This window comes from Canis lupus, chromosome 1, assembly GCF_048164855.1.
Source record: "Canis lupus baileyi chromosome 1, mCanLup2.hap1, whole genome shotgun sequence".
NCBI classification, from domain to species: domain Eukaryota; kingdom Metazoa; phylum Chordata; class Mammalia; order Carnivora; family Canidae; genus Canis; species Canis lupus.
Genome location: NC_132838.1, coordinates 84,223,979 through 84,240,337, shown reverse-complemented (window position 1 = coordinate 84,240,337; position 16,359 = coordinate 84,223,979). Strand labels below are relative to the sequence as shown.

General features: G+C 40.7%; 1 protein-coding gene across 1 annotated transcript; it reads right to left on the bottom strand.

Annotated features, from left to right (window-relative positions):
• Positions 1–4,143: 4,143 nt before the first annotated feature.
• C1H9orf40 (chromosome 1 C9orf40 homolog) lies at positions 4,144–10,476 on the bottom strand. Its single transcript, XM_072837896.1, has 2 exons — positions 9,939–10,476; positions 4,144–5,766 (listed from the first exon to the last, which is right to left on the bottom strand). Exons 1-2 carry the CDS (start codon positions 10,374–10,376, stop codon positions 5,608–5,610), a joined length of 597 nt encoding a protein of 198 aa, XP_072693997.1. The 5' UTR covers positions 10,377–10,476; the 3' UTR covers positions 4,144–5,607.
• Positions 10,477–16,359: the final 5,883 nt, after the last annotated feature.

Genomic DNA, 16,359 nt, shown 5'->3' with positions numbered 1-16,359 from the left:
AAAGTGCTATCTGCAACTTTTGCCAATTTATACAGAAAAATATTCTTGTTTAAAATTTGGGATCACACTTAAGCAGACGTGTTTATTTTTTTAAGCTTATATATACTTTTTCTTTTGTAAACTATTTTCTATGTCTATTATCCAGTTATTAGAATCACAGTTTATAATAAATTTGTATGTTATGAATATAGAAAGAAATTATATGTATATCTGCCCATTAGTGCAAAAGAAGAACAGTAAAAACAAATCAGAAACTAATGAAATTATTTATTTACAGGGGAGTAAAAGGGAACAAAGTAGGAAAAACAGGGGAATGAAAATGGGGGGAGGACAAGTTAGGGTGAGTGACATCTCCAATTATACATTTTTGTATAGTTCTAATTTGTAGAACCACGTGAATGTTTTACAAACTTAAAAAAAAAAGAGATGGGGAATCAAAACTGATCTAGAAACAAATGAATCCAACTGTATTACAATAACCCAATCACTCTGAAGGGAAGGATAGAAAAGAACTAACCTAAGTAACTTTAGAGACAATGTTAACTGAATATCCAAAGCTGAGCACAAGAAGTACATACATTGTACTGCAATTAGCAGGCCTGTTTGGTACAGTAGTAAAGGTTAGCAGTTTCTAAATTGTGTTCTGTGTATTTGAGGATTTAGGAAATAAATGAATGAATAAATAAAAATAAATAGTGGATATGAAGTCTACTTTTAAAAGGAATTAAGAGAGGAATGGTGTTGGATAGGGATTGGAAGTATCAGTATGAAATCATGTGGGATTTTTTTAAGTCTATATACAGATATAGGCACAAGCATACTGATAGATGAAGGAATACATATAGCTGTATACACATACATTTTGTAGTTCTGTCAAGTTGAGAGCATCTAGAAGCAGTGATACTCAGTACAATGAGTAAATCTTGCACCCAGATCATTTCTAAGTAGCACTCTCCAGTAAAGCACCAGGGCTGTTTGGAGAAATGACTCCAAGACTAGAGTGGAGATACTACAAGAGAAATGTTTGTGCCAAAACCTCTGTGTAAGAAGGTATGGAAGTGCTAAAAATGATAGTCTATGTAAGTTTTCTATTGCTGCAGAACAAATTACTAAAAACTTAGCAGCTTAAACACACACACACACACACACACACACACACACACCAATCAGTTCACAGTTCTGTAGGTCAGAAGTCCCACTTGATAGGCGAGGTTCTCTGTTTAAGAGTGCCACAAAGCGGAAAGGTGCCAGTGCACTGCATTCCTCTCTGAAGGCTCCACAGAAGAATCCACATCTATGTTCATTCAAGTTGTTGGCTAAATTCAGATTCTTGATGTTGTAGGACTGAGGTCCCGGTTTCCTTGCTGGCTGGCTGGCTGCCACAGGCCTCACTCTCAGCCTCTGGAGGCAGCTTCCAGGTTCATCACATGGCTCCCTTCATCTTCAAAGCCAGAATTGCTCTTATATTAAATCCCTCTCACATTTTGCACCTGACTTCTGTCTCTCATCTGTCCACCCATACCTAAAGGACTCATGTGATTAAGTCATACCCACGTGGATCATTTCATCTTAGGATCAACTGGTTTGGGACTTTGATTACATTTGCCAAATTTCTCACAGTAGTATCTAAATCAGTGTTTGATTAAATGACTGGGTAATACATTGTGGTCTGGGAATCTTGAGGCCTATTTTAGAATTTTACCACAGGGTTGTATCAAAAAGATACAAGATACAGCAATCAATAAATAGAAATTGCTAGAACACTGTTGTTTAGATCTGTGGCCTCCAGGTAATTGTTGAAATTCTTTAAAAGTAATCAGTCAGTTTGCCCTAATTTCAGGAATTGTTAGAGGTCACTAATAGTCTACCTACCTACCTATCAGGAAGATGGCAAAAATGTGCATTTCATGTACTGCAAGGAAGAGATATATATATATAGTGCCTACTATGGGTTCTGCACAACCACCATGTCATTTCATCCCCACTCTGCTCCTTGGAGGTGGGATTTAGCATCCCTATTCTCTGAAGAGATGCCAAGGCTCAAATTGTTCAGTGAAAAACACAGCATTTCCCAGTGGCACAATTTCCATCCATTAACCCCGTAAATGCAAAAGTGCATTGCCAATGTTAACCAGTATTCACACAATAAATAACAGGTTAAAAAAAAAAAAAAGAGGAAGGGCACAAAGACCAACTCAGAGGGCCTCCCAATGGCTAAATCTCTTGGGATAATTTGTGTAACAAAGTAATGATAGCAATACACTATAATTCATAGAATAAAATATATGCTCATTAATCTATACTGTTATTAAGTCACTGAATAAAAAATAGGGGTGAAAGGAAAGTTCTTTCTTCACAGAATTCCAATTAATAATAGATATAGGAGGGATAATGGAAATAGAAAGTTGCCATTTGACCTATACCAAGAGCAATAAATATTTCATGTAAGAATCAACATATCCTAAAATTCATGGGCAGAATATGATGAGAAATTGGACATAGTCTTAAAGTATCTTCCAAGAGATAATTATTATGTAGGAGAAAATATTAACTTTATAATAGAAAAAAAATGGCCAACACTACATTAATCAAGTAATCAAAGTTTCAGGAACCAATGACAAGTTGACATCCAGTGCCTTCTGGAGTAACGCACTGAGGATACAACACTTATATGGAGTTCTTACCAAAAATGTGTAATTATGAGAAACATCAGACAATCCAAAATTGAAGGCTACCCTATGAAATAACTATACTCTACAAAAAAGTACTCAGTACTCTACAAAAAGTACTAAGGTCATGAAAGGCAAATACATTCCAAGGAATTGACTTAAAGGAGGCTGAGAAGATTTTACAACAAAATAGAACATGTGACCTTAGATTGAATTCTGGGCCAGAAAAAGGATGTTAGTGAGACGATGGCAAAACTTAGTCTATACATTTTGTCCACTTTTTGACATATCCTATTAAGAGTTGCCTGAAGTAACTCTTTCCATGTCCTCATAATAGCATTATAGAAATATATTAACATTAATTTCCTCATTTTCATAATTGTACTGTGGTAATGTAAGATGTTATATTAGGGAATCTGGGTGAAATGTATACAACTAAAAAAGAATTTTTAAATTTCTATCTTAATTTATCCACCATGCAATTTTGCCTAATTATCTTGAGATTCACTAACAAATTTTTCTAAAAGGATGGACTTTTTAAAATCTCTCTATATATACACATATGTATACATCTTTACATATATATTCATATTCCATATTTTAAACATATTTAAATGTTTACATTAATATATATACCTATATAAAAACATTCAACCTTCAACCTGGATAGCAAATATTTTCCCTGAATCTTTACCTTAGTTTTGTATGCTATTTGACACATAATGCTCAAAAAAGATTGTCTGAGCTACTTTTTTCTTCAAGCTTTAACACTGATGGGTGCCTTGAACTCACAACCCTGAGATCAAGAGTTTGCATAGCTCCAACTGAGCCAGCCAAGAATCCCTGTTTGAGCTACTATTTGAAACTCCTATTCACTCACCTGCAACGTAGTATCCTATGAAATTTCTCATTAAAGTAAATGACTACCTCCTATAGTTCATTAGGTGTACATGTCTCAGTTTTTACATTATGTTTCCAGCATCTTAACTGCTTGATCCCCGTGACACATCTTTTATATGCACATCTTTGGTAAAATGCCTAGCTTTGTGATATGGTCCTAGAAAATCATTAGCATTACCTTCCCATCAATAGAGAAGAAAACTTAACTAATTCATTCATGCAATTTTTAGTGACTGTCTACTGTGTGACAGGCACTGTCCCAGGCACAAGGAAGAGCAGTGAACAAAAACAGACCCCTTCCTACTCTCAGGTCAAAAAGAAGGGGGAAGAAAGTTTACCATTTTCTTCCCCCCCTCCGCAGTAATTTAAATGCTTCCCCCACTTGCTTGCCATCCTTGCTACTTCAATTCCAATTCGTATCCTGAAACTTCTAGTTGCAACTTAAAGTGGAATGAAGTATAACTACAAAAAACACATTTATACTATTTTTTGTACCTACAATAAGGTTATTATGAGAATTAAACGATGCAGGTAAAGTACTTAGTACATTGCTAGACAATAAACATAACCTCTCTGAGGTAGATACTATTTATTGTTTCTCAGTTTACAATTAAGGAACCTGGGGCTTAAAGATGAAAAATAACTTGCTTAATGTTACATAGGTAGAAAGCGGCAGTACAAGCCTTTGAACCACGTCTGACACCAAAGCCTTCATTCTTAACCACGGTACATGTCTTTTGTTCTAGAATATTCTTAACGTCAACCCATACTTAAATCCTACAGTATACACAAATTGGTTTTTTCCCCCCTCTCATTAGCATTTGTCATCCTTTCTGAATTTTGGATCTACTGTTATCAACAACAAAATATATACAAGGACAAGTTACTCGATTACAAAGCCAACATTCTGGATGTAGTACAAAAGTTAATTAACTTAATCATTGATACTCAAACACAAACTGCTTACTTTATTTTGTTAACAACGAAATAGTAGTAACACAATAACTTACTTGTAACAAAGCCACTGAAAGAGTGAAATAAAAACAAAGCTAATTAAGAGGAGCTGCTTCATCTCTAATTAGTTATCTCCTTTAAACAGGAAAAACTACCATTAGTCTGTCTAGTGGTTCTCAAAGCTGTCGGCATATTAGGATTGGGGAAAAGGAGGATTGGTGCTTAAAAAAATAGCTATACCCAAGCCCCATTCAGACAGGAATCTCTCCAGTGAAGCTCAGGCAAGGATTTCTGAAGTATTGTCAGTATTGAGAACTACAAGTCTAAAGTAATAAGCAATAAAAACCATACCCTCAAAACAATTCAAAACCAAGAAATTAAGAAATGCAACTGAATTTCTTTCCTCTTATCCTGGGAAAAGGGGGAGGAAAGCACCTATTTGCCTCTCCTTGCTCTTTATCCATTTATGATTCCCCAAAGTAGAGTTAAACAAATATCAAACACTGGAAACTATGCAAACATGCTACCCAAATTGAAATTCTCACTACTTTACATTCTACATTTAGAAAGTTCTCTTAAAACTATGCCACCTTTAAATATCTCCCACATTTTAAGTTTGCATAGATGTTTAAGTGGGCTATTTGTTCAACTAAGAGTCAATACAATGTACTAGAAAGCATTTTATTAATAAGTTATTATAAAACAATACTCATTTCATGTACCACAAATTGACTTTTTGGTACAGAGAAGAAGAATATTTAAACATTTCCCACTTCTAAAACTGTCAGAATTCCTTTTTATGAGATCAATGTTTTCGAATTTAGAGTCTAAACATAAATTTCTCTGCAAGAGTACATATATAAAATACTTCCCCTGTAACTGCACTAGATCCTTGACAAATCCTTTTTGGGAGTTTCAGTAGTGGCTATAGGCATTTATCTTTAAAATAACTGTTCCTCATTTTTCAGGTTTGGGAATGGTATCACATCAAGTATGGAAAATAACTTTTCTTCTTAAGAATATGTAAATTCACTTAAGAGATGTCTCCTCAAATTAAGAAGAACCTATTCTTCAGCTCCTTCCGTCAGGACTCCATGTCAATCTCAACCACTTCATTCTTGCCCTGAAGCGCTGCTTCTGTTGAGTTGTCTTCAATCACATCTTCGATGTCAGCCAGATCAATAGGTGGTAAAGGATTCCTCCAGTACTGGAAGGTGTTATACTGCCAAAATTCTTCATTGAGCTTTAGGGAAAAAAGAAAGATGAAAGCACATCAAAGGCTTATAGAAAGTTTTTTCTTTCTTTTTTTTTTTTCAGGAAACAAATTTTCTTATTTTAAAAGCAAACACACATTAAGATTTTGTGGCCCTGGGAAGCCCGGGTGGCTCAGCGGTTTGGCGCCACCTTCAGTCCAGGGCGTGATCCTGGAGACCCGGGATTGAGTCCCACATCGGGCTCCCTGTGTGGAGCCTGCTTCTCCCTCTGCCTCACCGCCCCCCCCCCCCCCCCCCCCCCGTCTCTCATGAGTAAATAAATAAAATCTTAGGAAAAAAAAAAAAGATTTTGTGGCCTTTTACTTTGCTTCTTCAACAAACACACTTTAAATTCTGCCTAAGCAAAGTACTTCATGGACTCCATCAAATCTGTGCATTTTCATATTCACGGATTTGTAAAAATATTGTTAGTAGTTTAAATTTAAAAGAATTTCTTCCAAGAACATCTCTTCTTGATAATTTTCTTTTTTTCAACCAAAGAAAATGTTGGAAATTGGTCTTAATTTTTTTTTTTTTTTTTTTTTTACCTTTCAGTGTGGAAAACAATTTATTTAAGTAATACAAACATATCTTAAAACTTATTTTTGGTCTTTCCCCTGAGGTTTGGTATTTTAAGGAACTGACTTTACATAGGCTAAAATATTTTGACACCTTGCCAAAAAATTTTTGACTAATAATCAGTTTCAGATTTTCTTGCTACTTAGCATATTTATAAAGATACAAGATTTGGTACACTGCAGGACTTTAAATCAATATACTAACACTGATAAATCCAAGTTGAGTATTGGCTCCTTTAAAATTCAACAGGTTCCTCTGAATAGCTATACTATTGTTTCAAGTAACTATGAAATGAAACTGATGTTCCAATGAAGTTTAAAATTAACACAGAATTTCAAAAGCATCCCCAAAATACTTTGTGTAAGGAAGCAGCCCTGGAATTATATCCAGGATTCCAAGCTGACCGTTTTAATTACCTACTTATAAACAGAGCCCAAAAAGATCCCATAGTGACATCAGTATAACCAAGTAGCTAAGAGCACAAATTTTGCCTCGAGAGAGACCTGGGATTTGCATAACTCCACCATCCACTAACTCTGACCTTGATCTAAGTCTGTTTCCTCACTGGTAAAACTCAAGACTCTTTTTCTTTTTTTAAAAAAAATTTATTTCTTTTAAGGGGGGGATGGGCAGAGAGAGAGAGGGAGACAGAGAATCTTAAGCAGGCTTCATGCCTAGCACAGAGCCCAACATGGGCCTTGATCTCAAAACCCTGAGATCATGACCTGAGCCAAAATCGAGTCGGATGCTTAACCCACTAGCCACCCAGGTACCCCTAGGCCTCTCGTTCAAATTAAGGATTAGTAGTGTAATTGCTCAATAGCGCTAGATATTATATCCCAAGAAACCCATGAATCATCCATTACTTTCTTCGTAGGAATATATATATATATATAAAACATTTCTGCCTACTTTCCAATAAAAATAGCTAACAATGATAGCACAGACAGAGCAATGAATCTGCATAAAGTGACACTATCACGAGAAAACACATAAATATTTATTGAAGAAATACCTGGTCTTACTTTAGTTCTTTGGTTAAACACACCGAAACAAAATCCTAGAAAAAAGCTAACAAAAATTTTTGAGACAACTCAAAAGATATTCTGAGGTTCTAGGACAGGAAAAAAGGTACCATTATTCTGTCTAAATTGAATCCTCAATGCAGAAAGGACACATCTGAGAAACTTTCTCCTAAATGAGATCCCAAGAGTGAGGGTAGGGACTTAAGCTCTATTCTGAATGCCAGGAACCAGGGAGACATTTACTGCATAAATTGAAAAAAGCCTTTCTAACTTTTCCATGATTTTGTCATACCCTGTATCTTGGTAATTTGCTACAAATCCCTTAAAACAAAGAACCTCTACCTCTGGAGGCACAAAAGAGAGGTGCTGAAGGAAACATGTTTCTCTCTTAAATTTGCAGAAGACAAAAAGCTCGTGAACAGAATTAACAAAAGGAATAAACATAAAGATTCCTGGGCTTTTGCTGAAAGAAAAGAGCACAAGGATTGTCTTGGTGAAAAAGGTATCCCTATGGCCAAGCTTAGTCCTTGCTATGGGCCTGTAGTGACTAGGAAGCAGAGAGCTGCCAGATGTAGTTACTGCTGTGACAGATACAGGTGTGACTAAGAGATTCTAAGAAGCTATATCAGTCCACTAAAAAATTCTCCTTCTTTGACAGGTGTGACTAAGAGATTCTAAGAAGGTATATCAGTCCACTAAAAAATTCTCCTTCTTTGCCTACCTACAATTTCCATATTTCCTTCTTATCAATCTGTGGCATACTGCAGTCAGGATACTCTGGTAGAAAAGACAAGCCTATGTATGGGTGGGGCACCGACATGGTCTGAAGAGGAAAGGTTTTCAAACTACACAGTAGTCATCTCTATATCAAATAGGTCTGGATGACTATCATTCTGGGTTTTTTTTGTTTGTTTTTTTAGGTTTTGCTGGCAGAAACAATATAATTGGAAATTCTAATTATTCGGTTTTCAAAACATAAGTGCTATCATTTGGTTTTAAGTAACTGGATTTTGAACATCTAAAAGAAATATGAATTTAAAAGTCTAACAAAAAATTCTCAAGTTTTCTAAATTCCAATAAACTGGAGGTGGAAATATTTACAATTTAGAATTTCATCCAGAAATGCTCATCATTATCGTCCGAAGGTAATTTCTCACCCACACAGAAAAAGTCCTTTCCTATCTATAAAATTCTCATTTTATTGGGTTTTTCATCAAGAAGTCCTACCAAAGGAATCTCAGTTCACTTTTTTCCAGCAAGGCATTTAGTGAATTCTGCATAAGATAATTAAAACAATGGAAAAATGTGAGATAGACGCTAGGATGTAGTGCTTCAAGAGTTTGGTGAATTCTGGCCCTACATCTGGTTCTTCTTTTCCCAAAACTCCTGGTAAGTCAATACACAGAACTGCCAAAAAGCAGCCTCAGTTCCTAAGTCTAGACCAAGGCTGTCCCAAAAATATGTTAAGCGTTTTTAGTGGCCATACTAAAAAAATAAATTTTAATACATTTTATTCAATCCAGTATCTCCAAGTTCTTTCGATGGGTAATCAATGGAAAAATTTTGAGATCTTCCGGGCGCCTGGGTGGCTCAGCGGTGGAGCGTCTGCCTTGGGCTCAGGTCGTGATCCTGGAGACCCGGGATGGAGTCCCGCGTCGGGCTTCCTGCAGGGAGCCTGCCGCCTCTGCCTCTGTCTCTCTGCCCCTCTCTCTGGGCATCTCTCGTGAATAAATAAAATCTTTAAAAATATATATCTATATATATTTTTTGAGATCTCCGAAGTCTAGTGTATCTTATACTTAGCGCACATCTCCATTTGGACCAGTCACTTTTCAAGTTTTCAGTGGTTCCCACACGGGTAGTGGCTGCCATACCGAACAGCACAAACCTAGACAAATTACATCCAAGGTGCAGAGATGGGGCAGGGTCGTTTCCAAAGAATAAGAACGCTTAAAAGTGATCCTAGCATAGCTTTACTTTAGGATCCAAATTAATCTTCAACAATAATCACAGGATGCGATTTAACACTGTGAGTTTTTAAATGCCTCTTCCCGAGAGAGCGAGGTCCTTCCTCTCTCTACCCAAAGCGCTGTACCATGCCTACAGGCCGTCCAACGGATGGCTACCACATCGTTCATCCTCTTAGGGAAGAACCCGATCACGAATTCTACACGAAATCATCGTTAAGCCACGGAAGGCGCGCTACACCTTGCTCCATTTGTCGTTGAGCAGACCTGCCGCGGTTCGCGGTCCAGGTCTCCAGAGAGCTCGCGCGCCGTCGTGCCCCACGCTCCCGCTGCCCTCCTTCCCAGCACGGGCACTGACGGTGCCAGCCCACGTCCACGTCGCCCGACCGTCTGTTTGGCAAGTGCTTTCAGCCCACAGGACCCCCCCCCCCCCCGCAAACGCGGGGCCCCATCCTGTGGAGCCCGGGAGTCGGGGACCCCGGCTCTTTGGGGCCTCCTGAACGCGAATCCCGGGGCGCGCCTGGCTGCGTAAAGGGGGGGCCCTCCTCTCCCCCCGCCCTCCGGGGCGCTCGGCGGACCTCCAGCCCCTACCTGGCGCGGTGCTGCCCCCCAGTCTCCCCGCCGGGGCTCCGTGCGCCCCGCCCCGTCGTCGCCGCCGCCCCTCGGGGGCCGGGCGCCCCGGGGCTCCTCCCCCGGCCCGCGGGGCCGCGCGGGAGGCTGCTGCAGCGGCGGCTCGCCCGTCTCCAGGCCTCGGCCGTCGCGCTGCACGCCGCCCGGAACGCCGGTGTCCCCGCCGTCGCGACGCTTGCTGGGCGAAGCTGAAGGCTCAGTCATAGCCCCGGCGTCGATTTTGCGCTTTCGGGGCAGCTCCGGGGCGCCGACAGGCTGCCCGGGATGCGAGGGCCCCGGCGGCGGGATCCAGAGCGGCGGCGGCGGCGGCGGCGGCGGCTCCTCGGGGAAGTCGCAGAGCAGGAGCCGCTTCCAAGGCACGTGGAACGTCAGCGGCTCGGCCGCACGCCGCTTGGCCATGGGCCCCGGGGCCTCGGGCGGAGCCCGCCCGGCGCGGGAGGCCCAGCGCCGATAACTCCGGGGGCGGAGGGCGAGGGCTGGGCGCGCGACGGAGGGCGGGGGGCGGGGCGGCCGGGCCCGGCGCTGCCCGCGCGCGTCGCCCCCGCTGCGGCCGAGGGGCTGCCGGACGTTGGGGAGCAAACCGCGAAGCGGCGGAGATTCGAACCTGCGCACGAATGCGCGCGCGCGCCCTCGCGCCGGCCGGGCGGAGCCGCTGGTTGGTTGGTGGAGGCTCGCAGGGCGCGCTCCCGAACGCCCCCGCGGCCGGAAGTGCGGGCCCCGGAGGGAGGCGGGAAATCGGCCGCCGCTCCTATTAAAGGCCCGGGGCCGGGGGGCGTGACCTTGCTTCCCCCGGGGGCGGGGAGCGGCCGTGCGCGCCCCGGAGCGCGCTGAAGCGGTGCGGGCTTCGGACCTGTAACGTGTGGGTGTTAGTCTTCCCCTCGGGGACGCTTCCAGGAGGTTCAGGCCCCTCGCCGAGGGGCCGGCTGCGAGCCGACGGGCTGAGGCGGTAGCCACGGTAAGCGGTCCCCGCCGGCGGACTGCTGGCCCGGGGGGGGGCGGCCCGCGCGCGGGCTCGAAGCAGGACCAAGGGCGTGTCTGGCGCTGGCTGTCGTGGAAAGCGCAGTAGGCACCGCATTCTTCGAAGACCTTTTGATTAAAAATCCATTGATGAGGCCGCGGAGGACGTGTGCTCGCCAAAATTGCGCGTCCCGGAGCCAAGCCTGCAGCACGGCGCTTTCCCCTGGCCAACCGAACCAAGACTTGCCTGGCTCTTAAATTACGTGGGAAGCGCACGGAGTTCCCTTCTTCCGATGATGCGAAGTGAGATTCCAAGACCTTCCCCCCGCCCCCTCCCCCCCCCCCGGGCGGAATTTGTTGCTACCAAGCAAAGAGAGGGGGATGAGCGCAGTGACTTTACTATATAGCGTGTATCTTCCGGTTGGTAAAGGTAGTAGCCAAGTCGACCAAGATGAGCAAGGGAGCTGAGCTGCAGGATCTTCTAGAGGAAGTGCAAGGCAGGTAACTGTTCTCGTAGGTGGTCAATGCTTAACCTGTCACTTGCCCCTTGGCCCCTGAGCCTCGAGGTCGCGAGAAGATAGGCAACCCAGTACTTGGTCGGCGCCAAGTTAGGGTGGGAGACACCAGCTCTTCCGTCTGATCTTTCCATTCCTTCTTTGAAGTTGGGGACTCCTCAGTCCCCCAGGAACTGGTCACACAGATCAGATGTGGAAGATCTACATTTTATTTGAACGGTTTTGAGGGTTGTGCCTCCCAATAATGGTAAAAGGTGTGCAGTTTAGCTAATGGAGGTCCGCTCCTCTGTGGTCCTCACCACAGATTCTCTTTGTTTTTCTAAATTGTGAACTCCATCCTGTGTAGAGAAAGGTTGTGTGGAACACACGTGGCTGGTGGGCACCTGGGAGGCTCAGGGTAGGATTCCAGGATCCTGGGATGGAGGCCCGCGTCCCGCTCCCTTCTCAGCGGAGGAGCCTGCTTCTCCTTTCCCCACCCCACCCCCCTCAAAATAAATAAAATTAAAATATATATATAGATAGATAGATAGATAGATAGATAGATAGATAGATAAAGGAATGGTAGTAAGATACCCAGCATCCAGTTTCGCATATAGGGTATTACTTGGACCAGAACATGAGAGCGTTCCCACATGCTTCTCCCAACTGGTGCCTGCCTTCCTCCCTTTCCTCCACTCCAGGTAATTGCTATACAATTATACTCCAGGTAAATGCTATACAAAGGGATGGCTGATTCAAAATACAATTATTTTGTATTTTGAATCAGCCATCCCTTTGCTTTACTTTGTAATTTTGCTGTCTGTGTTTCTAAGTGACTTTTTTGGTTTTGCTGGTGTGTGTGTGTGTGTGTGTTTTCTACACTTTATGGAGCCCTGATTGACATAAAATAAAATGCATATATTTAAAGTGTTTAGTTTGCTGAATTCTGACATATGTATATTCCTGTGAAACAATAGGTACAGCGGGGTCGGGGCTGGGTGGCCCAGGTGAAGCATCTGACTTCTGCTCAGGTCGTGGGATCGAGCCCCATGTTGCACTTATGGTCCAGTAAGAAGTCTGCTTGTCCCTCTCCCCCACTCATGTGCAATCTCTCTCTCTCTCTCTCTCTCTCTCTAATAAATAAATAAGATCTTAAGAAACCATAGCCACAGTTACAATAATACACATACCCATCACCCCCCCCAGAAGTTTCCATTTGCCCTTTTGTAATTCCTCCCTCCACCCCTGGCTCCTTCCTGGCAAATGTAACCACCGCTTTACTTTCTGTCCTTATAGATTAATTTGCATTTTCTAGAGTTTTGTATAAATGAAATAATATACTAACCATCGCTTTACTTTCTGTCATTATAGATTAATTTGCATTTTCTAGAGTTTTGTATAAATGGAATCATATATACTAACCACCGCTTTACTTTCTGTCATTACAGATTAATTTGCATTTTCTAGAGTTTTGTGTAAACGGAATCATATATACTAACCACCGCTTTACTTTCTGTCATTATAGATTAATTTGCATTTTCTAGAGTTTTGTATAAACAGAATCATATATACTGTTATTGTTTGGCTTCCTTCACAGTTCTATTGAGATTCATTCAGCTATCACATGTTCTTTCCTTTTTATTACCCAGTACTTCTCCATTGTGTGGCTTTATCACAACTTGTTTCTCCATTCATCTGTTGATGGACATGTAGGTTGCTTCCAGTCTGGGGCTATACAGATAAAGCTGCTGAGCACATTTGTGTGTAAGGCTTTATGGACATAGGCTTTCTTTTCTCCTGGGTAAAATACCTCGGAGAATAATGGCTGGACCATGTGGTGGGTGTATGTTTAACTTGCTAGCAGATCGCCAAATGTGGTTATACCATTTTACATTCCCATCAGCAGTGTATGAGAGTTCCAGTTCCTACGCATGCTCTCCAACAATTGGTATGATCAGAGTTTATTTTTAATCTTTCTAACTAGGTATCTCATGGTCCTTATTATAGTTTTAATTTACATTTCCCTAGTGACTAATGATGTTGACTAATGATAGATTTTTTTGCTGTCTGTATCTGTGTAAAATGTTCAAATCTTTTGTCCACTTAAAATATTGAGCTGCTTGCTTTACTGTTTTCCTTATTTTATATTTTTGTGCATATAATCGTATTTCATTAATTTATACTTAGTATGGTATACCATCATATGAATCCATTCTATTGATAAACATTTGAGATTTTTCAGATTTTTGCAGTGAGAAATAGTGTGCTGCAAGCATACTCGTTCATGAGTTTTGGTTTAACTGAAGTGTAATTGACATGCTGTTTCCTATTTTCAGGTGTATGTCATATTGATTCAATATTTTTATACATTATGAAATGATCCTCGTGATAATTGCAGTTACCATCTGTCACCATATGAAGTTAGTACAGAATTATTGACTATATTCCCTATGCTGTACATTACATTCCCTAATTTATTTTTTTACCTCTGTACTATTTGTGTTGACCTTCCAAGTATTGGAGGTTTTCCTAGATATCTTTCTTTTGATTTCTAGTTTAATTCCTTTCCATTTAATTCATTTTGTATGTGATTTTAATCCTTTTACATTTGTTAAGATTTATTTTATGATCCAGCATATGAATTATCATGGAACATGGAATATGTGTTCTTGGAAAGAACATAATATCCTGCGAGTATTCAGCAGAGTGCTCTATCAATATCACTTAGGTCAAGGTGGTTGGTTGTGTTTCTCAGATATTACATGTCTTTACAGATTTGGGTTGTTTTGTTTTGTGTTTTTTGCCTAAATGTTCTATGAATTGCTAAGAAATAGGTGTTAAAATATCCAACAACGACAGTCAATTTTTGTTTCTCCTTTTAGTTCTGTCAGTTTTTGTGTATTTTGAAGCACCTTTATTAGGCACACACATATTACAATTGTTATGTCTATTATGTATTAGCCCTTTGTTCTTTTGAAAAATTCCTCTTTATCTCTGGTAATGTTCTTTATTTTGAAGTCTTCTATGTCTGATATCATCGCAGCTCCAGCCCCCTTTGGCTTACCATTTGCATAGTACATCTTTTTTCCCATCCATTTACTTTAAGTTTATCTGTCTTTATAGTTAATGTTTCTCTTGGAGTCAGACATCATGTATAGTTGGATCATGTTTTCCTGACATTCTGACCATTTCTGTATTTTAATTAGAATGTTTAGTGCTTTAGCACTTGATATAAATTATAGATATGACTGGATTTTGGTCTATTCTTTTACTCTTTACTTGCTGTCTCTTCCCTTTCTTGACTCTAAACCTTCTTTCTAGACCTCTTTTGGATTAATTTAGTATCATTTTGAATTTAATTTTAATCTATTAAATACCACTTTGCATGAATTTTCAGTTGTTGCTCTAAGGATCACAATATATACATCTTTAATGTTTCACAGTTTAAAGTTAACACTTAAAGTACCACTTCAAGCAGAAATCCTGTAGCCCTTCACTCCCATCCTCACCCCGTCCAGGTACATTTTCATATTAGTCCAATAGGATCTTCTCCCTATCCTATAATTTTGTTTAAACAGCTCTCTGATTTCTTTCCCCAGTACTTCTCACGGATAATGACTCAGAACTCACTAGTAACAGCAAAGCAACAAAGAGGAAATTTTTCTCTTGGATGCACACTCAGAAACATTCTGCTTATCTTAAAATTTGCCTGTTTCAGACTGATTAAAGCCCTACAGCAGTTTGGGTGGGGAAGTGGTTTTAAACATTTTTTTTTTTTTTTTAGCGACTATGTATTTGCCAGACCTTTTACATATCTCATTTAATCCTCAGAACTCCTTGGCAAATATTGCTAGCTTGCTGATGAACCTCACCCCAGAGGATCGGACTGCTGTCAACTTCTCAGTGAGTCGCAACTCACTCAGCATTGCCCAGGACTCTTGAGATTGCCTTTGCCTGATTTTTTTTTTTTTTTTTCTGGAGCACATATCACCTTCTGATCTGTTACATGATTCACTTATTATTATTATTGTGTCCTTCTCTAGAAAGTAAGCTCCTTGAGGGTAAGGTTCTTTGTTTTTTCACTCAAGCACCTAGAACAGTGCCCAGCATGGATCAGGTGCTCGGTACATATTTGTTGAACAAATGACTATTCATCATTTTCGCTTGGATGTTTCACAAGTATCTCATAGTCCATTCTTGTGTCTCCTATATCCCATCATTCATCTAACCAGGTACTCCTATCAGGAATAGAACTGTACCCCTTCATAACCTCATTAATTTATTCTTTGAAATATAGTGTATGCTAAGGACCAGGGAAAATTCAAGAGTTGCAACAATAAACAAAACAAAAATCCCTGTCTCATGATTCCCACACTGAAGCTTATATTGAGAGAAACAGACAGTAAAAAAGTACATCTGTCAAGTGCTGAGAAACAACAAAGCAGAATAAGGTTGGCAGAGGTTATATTAGGTGGTCAAGAAGGGTCTCTCAGATAAGACTTTTGAGCAGCGACCTGAGGAAAATTAGGGGTGAGTTGAATTTTAATGGTGAGTGGTTATAGGTGAAGGTAGTAAGAAGTGCAAATGTGCTAAAGCAAGAGCATGTCTGACTTGAACTTGGGACACCAAGAAAGTCAATGTGGCCTTTTTTCTCTTAGTGTTTTGGCTAATTTCTACTGCTATGATTTACTTTTCTTCTCTCATGCCTTTTCTGCTGTTAATCTCATACACTGTATTTTTCATCCCAGACTTATCTTCAGAAGTTCAAGGTTGGTTTATAATACATCTCTGTATAACTTTTTGAACACATGGAACAGTTATGTTCTCTGTTTTAATGTCCTTCTCTGCTAAGTCTCACATCTGTATCAGTTCTGGGTTGGTTTCCATTGATCATTCTTTCTCCTCTCTATAGGTGTTATTTTGTTCTGTGT